Source organism: Poromitra crassiceps, assembly GCF_964638095.1.
Source record: "Poromitra crassiceps genome assembly, chromosome: 20".
Classification (NCBI taxonomy): domain Eukaryota; kingdom Metazoa; phylum Chordata; class Actinopteri; order Beryciformes; family Melamphaidae; genus Poromitra; species Poromitra crassiceps.
In genome coordinates, this window is record NC_139637.1 from 7,205,623 (window position 1) to 7,219,451 (window position 13,829).

The 13,829-nt window shown below is 43.1% G+C and overlaps 1 protein-coding gene across 1 annotated transcript in view; it reads right to left on the reverse strand.

Annotated features, from left to right (window-relative positions):
* Positions 1 to 13,829, reverse strand: part of LOC310794537 (protein NLRC3-like) — a gene marked incomplete at both ends in the record, with an annotated part of 33,196 nt that overhangs the window by 6,903 nt on the left and 12,464 nt on the right. The window contains one exon of the mRNA XM_083656507.1: positions 13,214 to 13,387. Within this exon, the coding sequence (XP_083512633.1) occupies positions 13,214 to 13,387 (174 nt within the window). The remainder of the gene's footprint in view (positions 1 to 13,213; positions 13,388 to 13,829) is intronic.

Sequence of the window (13,829 nt, forward strand, 5' to 3'; positions counted from 1 at the left end):
AGTTGTTGGGGAATGTTTGATTGGTGTGCTATGGGCTAAAGCCGGGATACTCAACTGGCTTTGCCCGGGGGCCACTTTTTGAACCACCAAGCAGAATGTTAACAAGCATTATACCATGGTCTGGGTGAATACTCGATTCTGATTGGCTGCAAGGTGTCCACTAATTTGTGATAATGTACAGTGATAATATACACCTAGCTACGGTAAATGGTCTGTTCACCGTTCATATCAATGCGCCAGGATTATGACCACGACAGAGCCGTTTGAGCTCTATACCACCGTTAATGCTTAATATGGCACTTTTATAAGTTTAGAAAAAGAAATAGTCGGTCAAAGTAACTATTTACATTACCCCTGAGTGCTCAGTTTATTAAAATAACGGCTATTCAGAAATCTGATTTTTGTTCTGGTCAGCTGACAGAAGCCGGGCTCTCAGCAACTGTCAAACCCTCTGTTTACAACTTGCAGCAAGCAGCAGCCAGGCGCTCTGGGAGAGCGCGCGCTGCCTCTTATCACTGATACAAATCAAGTCGAAGAGGAAAAAGACGAGATCAACAAAAAGAAAACAACGAAATGGGCAGTTAACAGCAACACACTGAGAGACGTCCTTGCACAAAACATACCTGGACTCCAACATAGAAAGCTGATGGTTTTCAGTCTCCTCCGAGCGCAGCGCGAGCCATTTACGTCTATAAGACCCGCAGACGTTAATGTAATTCCCTTGAATGCGAGAATTAACGAGCCAGTTACATGGCGTTGCATTCTTAGACATTGCCGTTTGCTTTTATTTCGTATGTTACATACAATTGGCTAAATTATTAGTTAGCTTGACTCCAATGATAGCCTAATCTTGAGCAGCCGAGGGGACTATTTTGTCTCGCCGGTTCTCAACTCATATTCAAGGTTATGAAAACTAGATTTTGATTGCAAAATGCATGGAAATATAAATGAATGGTCTTGTTTTGTTTCTTTGGCAAGTGACCATGGTATAAGCGGGTTAATGCACTTCGAAGTGTCCATTATCAGAAATTATTGGACTTCGCGGCTTCGCCTCGGACGGTTTACATCTCCACGTCGTCCAATAATTTCTGATAATGGACACCTCGTCGTGCATTAACCCTTACATAATCAGAGTGAGAATGCAAACCCAATATCCAGTGTATTGGAGGTACTGTACAGCAAAAGGTAGAAATTCAGTTTCTTCAATTCAGTTCAGTTCTCAAATTTGTTCAGAGTAAACCCTCTTCCCAAACAAATCAATAAAGGATCTCTCTCCAAAAGAAAATTAACCTACTTATCCTGTGTGCACAAAGCCGACCTGTTTGGTTACATTTACAGTATATCATATAAATTAAGTAGGCTATATAAGTGCCTGGGTGGCAAGCAGACTGCAATACTTGACAATTTAGCTGGAGCTCAGTCAAACTTTATTTAACAGAAGGGATGAGGAAGCGCTGCGTGGGTCCTTAGTAAAATCACTGAAACAGGTGCTCTTTGGTGAGGGTGGAGAGAAGCATGAGAAAAAGTTCAAGTTGGATCCTTGTAAAAGTAAAAAAATGGAGTAGAGTACAGGAAAAACTTGAAAAATCCAAGGCCACTCTGTTTCAGGTAGAAAAGTTAAAAAGCCTTTATTGTGGCATGGCTAAATCTTACACAATTAAAAAGACCAACGCGTTTCAGCTACAGAGAGCCTTCATCAGGGTAGAGGCCCAACACTGAAATGCATGGCATTTCATGGCAATAGAAGTCATCCCCAAATCTGCCAGAGGAGGGGATAGACTCAAACATCTCCTCCAAAGAGAAACTTTTTAGATTGTAACGCTAAAAGCAACCACCTTCCCTGGTTTGAATGATGATATTGATTTCTCTCCATTTCTCTGAGTCAGACATTTTTTTTGTTATTGAGATATTTTGCTCAGTTAAATTTATTTGGTTCCTCATCCTGTAGCTTCCTGGGAGGTCTCTATGGCCTCAAATGTGTAGGCTGCACAATTGTTGCTGGTACTTAGTTTAGTTCCTCCTGTCAGGTTGGAGTGTTATTCCTCCAATTCCCTGTAGTCTGTGGGCATTGCATGACATTGGTCCCACCTGCAGTTTATTTATTTTTTGCATTCTACCTATTTGTTCAATGTTTTTTTTCATTTTCTTCATTTATTGGGTACCCAATTGTTTTTAACTTTATTATGTTTCCTTCTTTATATAGAAAAACAAATAGAGTCCGCACATTGGATTTGAAAGGCTCCTGGTCAATTTATTAAATTGTCCTTCTTTATATAAACATAATGTATCTAGCATTATTTGTGAATGATTGCAAGCTCCCTGTGATGCACAGGTGTATCCAGGAGGGCTAATCACTAATTCAATCAGAGAGACACATTTCTAGAATGACAATGATTTATTAGATGTTAGATACATGAGCCTGTAGGCACATAGATATATTTTTGGCGATTAGACTCCATCATGACGTCAGCTTGATTATGACGTCATGATCAGCAGGGGTAGATGGATGCAGCCAGAGTAGGATGGAATATCCCCCCTGTGGAGTCTAGACCTGGTGGTGGTGAAATAACTTGTTCTTGCTGGAGAAGGCTTCTGAATCTGAAGACCTCAGAGAGGACTGGAGGAGAATGGGGTGGAGGAGGGACGCAGGAACGTACTGAAACGCAATGAGATGACAGAGAGAAACAGGGTTTTTTTTAGCTATGACAGTATAGACCATGATAGGCTGAATGGGAAGATGTGTCATGCTCTGATTAGCTTAATCTAAATGATACCGCCCACAAACCGTGACGCTAGGTAGAAGCGGGAAAGGGGTGATTGGTGACTGAGTTTTATGAATGAGTGGGCGTGACATTAACTCATTCTCTGCCAAAGACGTACCCGGACGTACTTTTAACAATGGCGTTCTGTGCCAAAGACATACTCGGACGTACTTTCATGTTTTGGCTGTTTACATTACATCAGACACTTCCCCAGCCTGTGACATTGTTTCAGGTCAAACTGATACAAGGAACCCGCTAGTTTAGTATTTATGGGTGGAGCCTGTGGTCGAAACAGAGTCCGACCCAGAGTTCTCAGATGGCGGCGATGGCGAGGAAGACGCCGGCGTTTTTGTTGTTGCTCCACGACGGAGCGCCATGGCGACGAAGGCTCCCCTTCACAGCGTTCTGATCCGTCTGACACAGATGAATTGGAGGAGGAGAAATGGGTGCCACTTGGAGAGAGCGATGACGATGGTAAAAAGTAGCCTATTTTTTGTATCGCGTTTGAGATGAAATGATCACACACACAACATTCGAGTATAATTGTCACGCATTGTTTATAACTTATGCCGCCGGCATGACTCGCTTCACGTTTCCTCTTGCCAGCTCTCCCTCTCAAGGGAGAGCTCTGTCACACTCAAGGGAGGGGGGATCACATGGATACGTCAAACGCGTCAAACCGCGTCACACACCCGTCCCCAGCAACCAAGGCGAAACATGTGTCACATAAACATTTCAAAGTTTACAGCACTAACGTAGCTATTGTGTGATCTGTGCTAACGTTAGTTATGAGAGGTAACGTGACAGCAGGTAACGTTACAGCACTCGTTATTCCTGTGTGTGTGTGTGTGTGTGTGTGTGTGTGTGAGAGAGAGAGAGAGAGTGTATGAGTGTGACCACATAAGGGTTCGTTCCATTTGTTTATGCTTTTATCAAGCTAAGCTAAAAATCCACATGGCAACTGTAAAATACATTCTCTTATTTTTTATTTATTTATTTGGGAAAACAAATACTGTATATGTCTGATGTGTCACTGAGGCAAAAAATAAAAGGCTCAAAAGAGAGTTCTGCTTGAAACGGTGTCCTTCACTAAAAACCTCTTTTTCTCATATTTCTGTCCCAAGGAGGGCATTTTTAGTGAAAACAAGCTAACTTCCACTGCTTGTAACTAAACAAGGAAACATGGGAGAGTATATATGTTGTGTAATTTTATTCCTAGCACAGAATATTCTGTGGGTCCTGGAAGATCAGGAAATATGCTCAAAATCCTGGCACTGGGAGCACACAGACCGAAATGACCCTGGCAGAGAATGAGTTAAAAGGTTTTCTCCTGACAGGGAAAGATGTGAATGAGGACCGGAGGGATGAATGAGAGCCAGTGACAACTAAAGGGTTTCTCCTAGAAACAGGAAAATGCAGGTTGATTAAGAAGTGGGTATGAGAGTTAGAGTTATATCCTAGGAGAGTGAATGAATGAAAGTGAGTGAATGACATTACGGTCTCTCTTAAAGAATTTTCGCTCTAGCTACATTTGCTTGAGTGATGTCACTATACTGTATATGCACATGCATTTCTGTGTTAGGCCTCTACCCTGATGAAGGCTCTCTGTAGCTGAAACGTGTTGGTCTTTTTAATTGTGTAAGATTTAGCCATGCCACAATAAAGGCTTTTTAACTGTTCTACCTGAAACAGAGTGGCCTTTGATTTTTCAAGTTTTTCCTGTACTCTACTCCATTTTTTGACTTTTACAAGGATCCAACTTGAACTTTTTCCTCAAACTTGATTTAACATTAGTTTTCATTGTGAATTAGAAAATGGTTAGGGGGCCACTCTGCACGGCCGCGGCCACGGCCAAAATGACAGACCCAGACCTTAATGGCCCCGGGAGATTTGTGCCCGGACCCGGATTGGACCTGTTTATTATTAGAAACCTGAGAACCGGACCCAGACAGAACCAACCACACCGGACCCGTACAGAACCAAGAAATACAGAGGCAGAGAAAGCACTCACTCCTCAGTCCTCACTGTGAAGATTAGTTAGATAGCACTACAATGGCAGTCTATAGCCACTTTCAGACATGAACTCTGGGTCAGGTCAGGATTGCTTGCCCTGAGCCTGAGCCTGAGAGGGGGCGGGCGTGGGGGGAATTTGGACATGACCACACAATGGGGAGTTGTGAAAACTGACCACACAGCTGTACTTCACTGTCTGAGCATAGCCTTAAAGCAGCTACGAGCAAGGTTTTCGATTGTTATTAAACAGTCTAATTTTAATATCGATGCCTCACATCTTACCTCTAATAGTAGATGAGACCAACGCAGAGTAGTCTCACTTGAACACCGAGTGAATCGGCCAGTGTTGTCTTGATGATTAGTCAGTCTGCGGATCAGGAAGTGAAATGAAACGGTTTGCGGCAGCCACTTCGGCCATAACCACAAAATAACAAAATTACTTCCAAACAAACTGTTAGAATATAATGAGAGATGTTTGCGAGAGTAGCAAGCCCCTGCATGGCGTTCTCTGTGTATATGGTCTGTTGCTAGGCAGAGCGAAACGGTTGAAGGCAGGCAGCTGCCGTAAAACGTTTCGTTTCACTTCCTGGTCTATCCGGCCCGCCGGAAGACAGACACAGACTCTATAATCATCAAGAGAGCAATCTCCGATTCACACGGCTTTGGTCTCAGCTACTATTATAGGTAAGATATGATGCATCAATATTACATTCAGACTGTTTAATAACAATCGAAAATCTTGCTCATAGCTGCTTTAAGTGAATCGCATTGACATTCAACAAACTATCATGACATGCAGAGTCTGAAAACAAGTTGCCAAAAATAGATAATGGGCGATAACTGCCTAACGTTCACGGCATATAATCTTTTGCGCATAACGTTAGTAATTAATTAAACAACCCTACAACTCACGCCCAGATGCATCGAGTCTCAAGCGCTAAAAATAAAACAGGTCTTTGCTATGTTCAGTCCTAAAATGCGTCAACCCTACTAGAATTATACAGAATACAGGAAGCTAGACGTTTTTACCTCAATGTAAATCAATGTTGTATTGCTTAGTAACAAGAAATCATAACGGTCGACTCACTACGGGTTAAAATTGAGTTTTCGAAGGGAGCAGATATTCTTCCAGTTTATCTCTGTTCTGTATCTTTCGGATAACACACAAAAAACATTACACGTGCATTTACTTCATTTAACACATTCACTGCCAGACGTTTTTTTTTTTACTGTAGTTAGCTTCTGCCAGAGGGGTTTTTTGAGGATTCTGGCTCATCTTTCAAGACCCGAGGATTCTTTTCTGCTAAGATTTTGTGAACACACAATATCTCAAAAGAACTAATAGAATGTGTGCTTTCTCTGTCTAAAAGAGTTAGTTTGTAGAGTTAGTAGTTATGTAAGCATTAGCAGTTGAATACAGCATGGTTTCAGCGTCAGAAAAAATATTCAGAGATAAACGGCTTTTTGTGAAATTCGATAGAACAGTCACTTTAACCATTCATTTTTGGCTCTCTCTCTCTCTCTCTCCCTCCCCCTCTCGCTCTCTCTCTCTCTCTCTCTCTCTCCCTCCCTCTCGCTCTCCCTCCCTCTCTCTCTCTCTCTCTCTCCCTCCCTCTCGCTCTCCCTCCCTCTCTCTCTCTCCCTCCCTCTCGGGAGGGAGACGCACTAGGTTTAATCCTAGTGAGAGGGGGAGAGGGAGAGAGAGAGAGAGAGAGAGAGAGGGAGGGAGGGAGGGAGGGAGAGAGAGAGAGCGAGAGAGAGAGAGAGAGGGAGAGAGCGAGAGGGAGAGTTGCTTCCAACTCCTCCCTCCGTGGGCGTTCTTCTTGGCTGCAGCGGCCGTCACAAGCTTGTCACCAGTCTCACTGCTTTGCTGCTGTCCTGTGCCTGTCTGCGCGGCCGCTGTTTGAGGAAGTCTGGATGGACTCGCTCGCTTCTTGGAGTTTTGGTTGAGAGAAGCTTTTGCGATTCTGGTCATATTTATGCTGCGTGTTTCAAAGTGTGTTCCACCTGTAATCTATTATGCAAATTTGCAATCCCGCATCGCCAGCAATCAGCGCGAAAACGAAAGCGTTTTCCCCCATCCATTTTCATGAGAATGGCTGGGGTGAGAATGGCGTGACAAGCTAAAAAAATGCTTGCCTTCCTCTAGTCAGGAGAGCACTGTTGCCACTTAGTGGGTCGGTGGAATGGGTTGTAAACGTTCGGTGGCTCCAATAATTATATAAGAGATGTAAAAGGGTTAGATGCACATCCCACGGTCAAAAAAAAAAATTCATTTTTTTGACGTATTAACAGCTTGATTGCCAGCGACGAGTGTACTCGTCAAACACAATCCAGCTGTTAACTGCCAGCGACGAGTGTACTCGTCAAAAAAAATCGATTTTTTTTTTTTGACGGTAGGTTGTGCATCTAAGCCTTTTACATCTCTTATATAGGTATTGGACGTGTACAACGTGTACAACCCATTCCACCGACCCACTAAGTGGCGACAAGGAAGGAGGAAGGCAAGCAAAAAGCAGTGTGACTGAAGCCATTCTCATGAAGGTGGATTGGCGAAGGCGCTTTAATTTTCGCGCTGATTGCTGGCGGTGCGGGATTGCAGATTTGCATAGTGGATTGCGGGTGGGACACACTTTGAAACACGCAGCATAATATGACCAGAATCGCAAAAGCTTCATCAAAGCCCTCAACCAAAACCCCAAGACGCGAGCGAGTCCAACCAGACTTCCTCAAAGAGCGGCTGCACAGACAGGCACACACCCGCACAGCAGCAGCAAAGCAATGGTGACAAGCGGGGACTGCCCCCTAGTCCGACACCAAATTGGAAACAAATCCCATTCTAAAAGGCTTTTAGAATGGGATTTTCAACCCATTCTTTTTTGTTTCTTTTTCGCTATAATTTAGAGTAATTTAATTTCTATTCAGAAATTTATTTGAGAGGTCGAGAGTATGAGAAAGTGCATTTGCAAAGGTAGGAAAGTGCTTGTGACATGGCGCTGCAACAAAAAAGAACGCCCACAGGAGGGAGGAGTTGAGCAGAGGGAAGTTTACTGCTGTTATGGAGGAAATTACTGTTCAAACTATTGTTTAGGTCTTACTGATGCCAAAAATGAATGGTTAAAGTGACAGTTCTATCGAATCTCACAAAAAGCCGTTTATCTCTGAATATTTATTCTGACGCTAAAACCATGCTGTATTCAACTGCTAATGCTTACATAACTACTAACTCTACAAACTAACTCTTTTAGACAGAGAAAGTACACATTCTATTAGTACTTTTGAGATATTGTATGTTCACAAACTCCAAGCAGAAAATAATCCTCGGCTGTTGTAAAATGAGCCACAATCCTCAAAAAAACGGCTTGGCAGAAGCTACCTACAGCAAGAAAAAAATGGCTGGCAGTCAATGTGTTAACACATTGACTGCCAGCCTTTTTTTTTTGCTGCAGGTAGCTTCTGCCAAGCCGTTTTTTGAGGATTATGGCTCATTTTACAAGAGCCGAGGATTCGTTTCAGCTTGGAGTTTGTGAACATACAATATCTCAAAAGTACTAATAGAATGTGTACTTTCTCTGTCTAAAAGAGTTAGTTTGTAGAGTTAGTAGTTATGTAAGCATTAGCAGTTGAATACAGCATGGTTTTAGCGTCAGAAAGAAATATTCAGAGATAAACGGCTTTTTGTGAAATTGGATGGAACAGTCACTTTAACCATTCATTTTTGGCTCTCTCTCTCTCTCTCTCCCTCCCCCTCTCGCTCTCTCTCTCTCTCTCCCTCCCTCTCGCTCTCCCTCCCTCTCTCTCTCTCTCTCTCTCTCTCTCTCTCCCTCCCTCTCGAGTTGCTTCAACTCCTCCCTCCGTGGGCGGACAAGCTTGTCACCAGTCAGTGCTTTGCTGCTCTCCTGTGCCTGCATGTCTGCACGGCCGCTGTTTGAGGAAGTCGGGATGGACTCGCTCGTTTGGAGTTTTGGTTGAGAGAAGCTTTTGCGATTCTGGTCATATTTATGCTGCGTGTTTCAAAGTGTGTTCCTCCACCTGTAATCTATCACCCGATCATAGTAGATCGGCTGAATCTATTATGTAAATTTGCAATCCCGCATCGCCAGCAATCAGCGCGAAAAGGAGAGCGTTTTCCCCCATCCATTTTTCATGAGAATGGCTGGGCTGAGAATGGCGTGACAAGTTAAAAAAATGCTTTCCTTCCTCTAGCCAGGAGTGCACTGTTGCCACTTAGTGGGTCGGTGGAATGGGTTGTAAACGTTCGGTGGCTCCAATAATTATATAAGAGATGTAAAAGGGTTAGATGCACAACCCACCGTCAAAAAAAAAAAATCGATGCCAAAAACGTGTAAACACGTTGTTGGCAGGGAACAGCTGGATTCTGAAAACGTGTTCATACGTTGTTGGCAGTGAATGTGTTAATACGTCATTGGCAGTCAACCGTTGGATTATTTTTGACGTATTAATACGTCAATGGCAGTGAACGTGTTAATTGGCATTATTGCGAAGGTTATACCCTGAAGTTTCCGTTTATACTGCCTGACTTGACGCTACTTGGAATCTTGCGGTTCTGCACGTGAATCTTCACAAACGCTGTGGAAATAAAAGGCATGAACGCAACCAGATCCAGATACCCTACCTAGCGATGTCCAATACTGGGAAGCAAGACGACCCTCGCATCCAAAAATGCTCATTAAATGTGTGTGCTGTGCGAAGCTATGCAGAAATTATATAAGATCAAAGCCATGAGCATTTCAATCCAGCAACATGTAGCCTGTTGGCTGACACACACGGAGCAGGTTCGAGCTTCATTTGGAAAAACTGAAACGGTATGATGTTTTTTTTGCTCGCTCATTCACATACAGTATAATAATAATCTGCCACGCTGGCTTTCTGTCTCTCTCCCTCTCCTCATGCACTCACTGAGCTGGCTACTTCACGTAGCTCTGGGGGGGGGGGGGGGGGGTCTGTCCCTGATACAAGGGCTCAAGGTTGTCTTACCTCCGGATAGTAGGAGGGTCGCGGGAGCGCGCATAGCTCACCAAAATGTGTTCATACATACATACACCGCCATCCGGATGCCCTCTAGATAACTCCCGAATTCCAAGGCATGTCTGAAAGCGGCTTATGGTATCGCCGTTCAGTCACCCAAAATACAAATTCTAACAGCGCCAGAAACACTCACATGTACATGTTGTGACTTGTGTACTCACCACGCGATGAAATATAAACAGTGTTGGGCGTGCTACTGTAATTACTTACTTTTTCAGTAACGAAGTAATATAAGGCGTTACAATTTCCAAAACAGTAATTATATTACAGTTACTAATCCAAGAAAGTTACTGCGTTAGATCATTGCCCGCCAGAATGCAGTGTTTTCTATGTAAAAAGAGAAGAAAAGAAAAAGTAATCCTTACGATCTCAGGTAGACCTGTCACGCAGACGCGCACACATACGTCAAAGCGTGGTTGTGCACAACACGGGACGCCGGCTACTTCAAAACGAACTGGCTGAAGGAGAAGATAAATACTCATTCAAAAGTTGGAGGTATTCATGCCATTATTTTGAGTTTGTCTTGGTCAAAGATGCAAAGAACATTACTGTCCGTTGTAAACTATGTGCAAGCAGCAAAACGTTTTCAACTGTGAAAAATACTACGTCTAACTTGATGAAGCATCTTAAAGGGCAGCACAGCACTGTGAAACTGGTTGAAAAAATCCCCGAAGCCTCTACTGCCAGTGGCAGTGATACTCCTCCAGAAAAACCACAAAAACTGGATTTCAGCCGAGGAAAACCAGCCGTAAGTGGAGAAGAACTTAAGAAGCTCATCGCTGGGTATATCTCTTTTTTTTTTACAATATATTTATTAGATTTTAAATTAACACGTTCACTGCCATTGACGAGATATCTCGTCTTAAAAAATCCAACGGTTGACCGCCAATGACGAGATATCTCGTCTTAAAAAAAAAAAAAAAAATTGTACAACGTGTACAACCCATTCCACCGACCCACTAAGTGGCGACAGTGCTCTCCAAACTAGAAAAAGCCGAGCCAAAACTGCAGGGGAACGCGCGAGGAAACCATTCTCTCATACTGTAAAATGGATTGGCGAAAACGCTTTCGCTTTCGCGCATTATCGCGCTGGGAGCTGGCGGTGGGGGATTGCAAATTTGCATAATAGATTATGCGTGCAACACACTTTGAAACACGGCAGAAAGCCCACAATCGCACGCAGCTTCATTGCAGCTGAGCATTGCAGCTGAGCAACAACCGAAACGACTCATGCAGACTCGCCCAAAGAGCAGCCGCCAGCAGCCAGGCAGCACAGACAGGCAGAGCCTCGCTTGTGACAAACGCTGCAAAGCCACCAGAGACACACCCATGGAGGGAGGAGTTTGAAGGAGAGGGGGAGTTTCCTGCTGCTATGGAGGAAATTACTGTTAAAAACTATTGTTTAGATGTCTGACGTCTTACGCCAAAAATAAATGGTTAAAGTGACTGTTCTATCGAATTTCACAAAAAGCCATTTATCTCAGAATAAATTTTCAGACGCTGAAACCATGCTGTATTCTACTGCTAATGCATACATAACTACTAACTCTACAAACTAACTCTTTTAGACAGAGAAAGCACACATTCTATTAGTTCTTTTGAGATCATTTGTGTTCACAAAATCTTAGCAGAAAAGAATCCTCGGCTCTTGAAAGATGAGCCAGAATCCTCAAAAAAAAACCTTGGCAGAACCTACCTACAGTATTGAAAAAACGGCTGGCAGTGAATGTGTTAAAAGAAAGTAACAACTCACAGACAAAAACAATAGTGAGGGGGGCATAGGGAGGGGGATTGGGGGGATGGGGACTAAACCAAAACAACATAAGACATCTCAGCTCACCAACTCATGCTGGGTATATCATGGAGGAGATGCTACCTATTTCCACTGTTGACTCACCCGCACTCATAGAGAAAATACCCACGAAGAACAATGTCAAGCTGGCACAGAGGAAGACGTTTGCTGGCTACCTCGAGAGAGAATATGCGGGGATGGAGGCTAAGCATGTGTGTATCTGTCTGTGGTGTGAAACTGTGGAATAAATTACCTGACGAGATCAAAGAAAGTAAAAAATCTTGTGCAATTCAAAAAAAAGTATAGAAACATTATTCTGGAGAAGTATAGACGTGATGGTACATAATCAGGACTTATGGGTCACTTGTATTTCCTGTAGTATGTTTGGTATTAGCTATGTATGTGTAATTATATGTGGTAGGTAGCCTATGTGTGTATGGGCATGTATGAATAATTAGGAGCATGTGCTATTTGTGTGTGTAAATCAATGCATGTATGTATCCATGTGTATGCATATGTACTGCATATGTTTACATATAACGTAAAGGAATAAGGGTAAGGGCATTTAATAAGCTAGCTAACTTCAGCCCTAAAACCCTTTCGGTCAGCCTTATGTATCTTTTGTTTTCTTCTGTTTTTTTTCCTATTCTGTGAATATTCTTTGCTTTCTGATCGAAATAAACTAACTAACTAACTAACTAACTAAGTTGAAGGCGATGCTGGGTGAGGTACTTTGTTTCCACTACAGCTGACATCTGGACAACTAACAACAGGAGCTATGGGTGTAACAGTTCACTGGATTAACAGATCCACTTTGGGTAAGTGTACACTTAAGTGTAAGGTGTTTGGGGTAAAAAAGAGAAGAGAGTAACGAGTAACGTAACTAATTATTACCTTTTGAAAAAGTAATAAGTAAAGTAACTTTTATTACCTTTTTAAGGAGTAATCAGTAATCAGTAACAAATTACTTTTCCAGAGTAACTTGCCCAACACTGAATATAAATCACTCACAAGTTACGGGAAACAGTCATTTTCAAAGTAAATTAGTAAGTATGTGCGAAGTATGTGTGTGCATGTTATACCCAGTGCATGTTACATGTGCGCACAAATGCGCCTCAGGCAAATGAGGAGGTAATCTGCGTTGCAGAGGGAACCCTCTTGCTAGTTCTTCTCGCTATGGATTTACATGCAGTTTGTGACAACAAAGCCTCACGTGCGGCACACGCTGTGTGTTTTCATACATTTCTCTCGTGATCAGTGCTGATCAACATGTTCAATCCTTTATAGAGGTCTTCACGGGGCTACTCGGATCCTAGGACCTGGGACCCGACCAGAGACCCGTACGGGTCCGGGTCCATATTTATTATGATCAATTAGGGTCCGGGTCGGGTCAGATTCTATCACTATCTATTCTATCATTATGTGTAATACCCAAGTAGACCTGTGAAGACCTCTATAAAGGATTGAACATGTTGAATCTGACCAAACATCTCCAAACAATTCCAAACAATGACAGCCAGCAACGGGGCACCAAACAAACATCTGTGTTTGTCGGAGAAGGTTTGATTGGTGTACCATGGGCTTAAGGGATACTGACCTGAGACTCTCCAGTCTACAGTGTGGACTCTCCAGTCCAGCAGAGAGCAGCTTCACACCTGGATCTTCCAAGTCGTTGCTACTCAGGTCCAGCTCTCGCAGACTAGAGGACTGGGAGCTGAGAACTGAGGCCAGAGCTTCACAGCATATCTTTGACAGCTTACAGCCACTCAACCTGGAGAAGAATTAGCCATGAACAAGAAATTTGAAAATATTTTTTTCTGTATATTGCATTTCATATTGAAGACATCAAGTTATGCATGCACCTACAGAGATTTATTGGAGGCTTTGACCAGCGGCAGCAGCCCCAGGAGAGCCTCCTCTGTGCGCGCTGTGTGTTTTCATACGTTTCTCTCGTGATCAGCGCTGATCAACATGTTCAATCCTTTAAAGAGGTCTTCACGGGGCTACTCGGATACTAGGACCTGGGACCCGACCCGAGACCCGTACGGGTCTGGGTCCATATTTATTATGATCAATTAGGGTCCGGGTCGGGTCCGATTCTATCACTATCTATTCTATCGTTATGTGTAATACCCGAGTAGACCTGTGAAGACCTCTATAAAGGATTGAACATGTTGAATCTGATCAAACATCTCCAAACAATTCCAACTGAC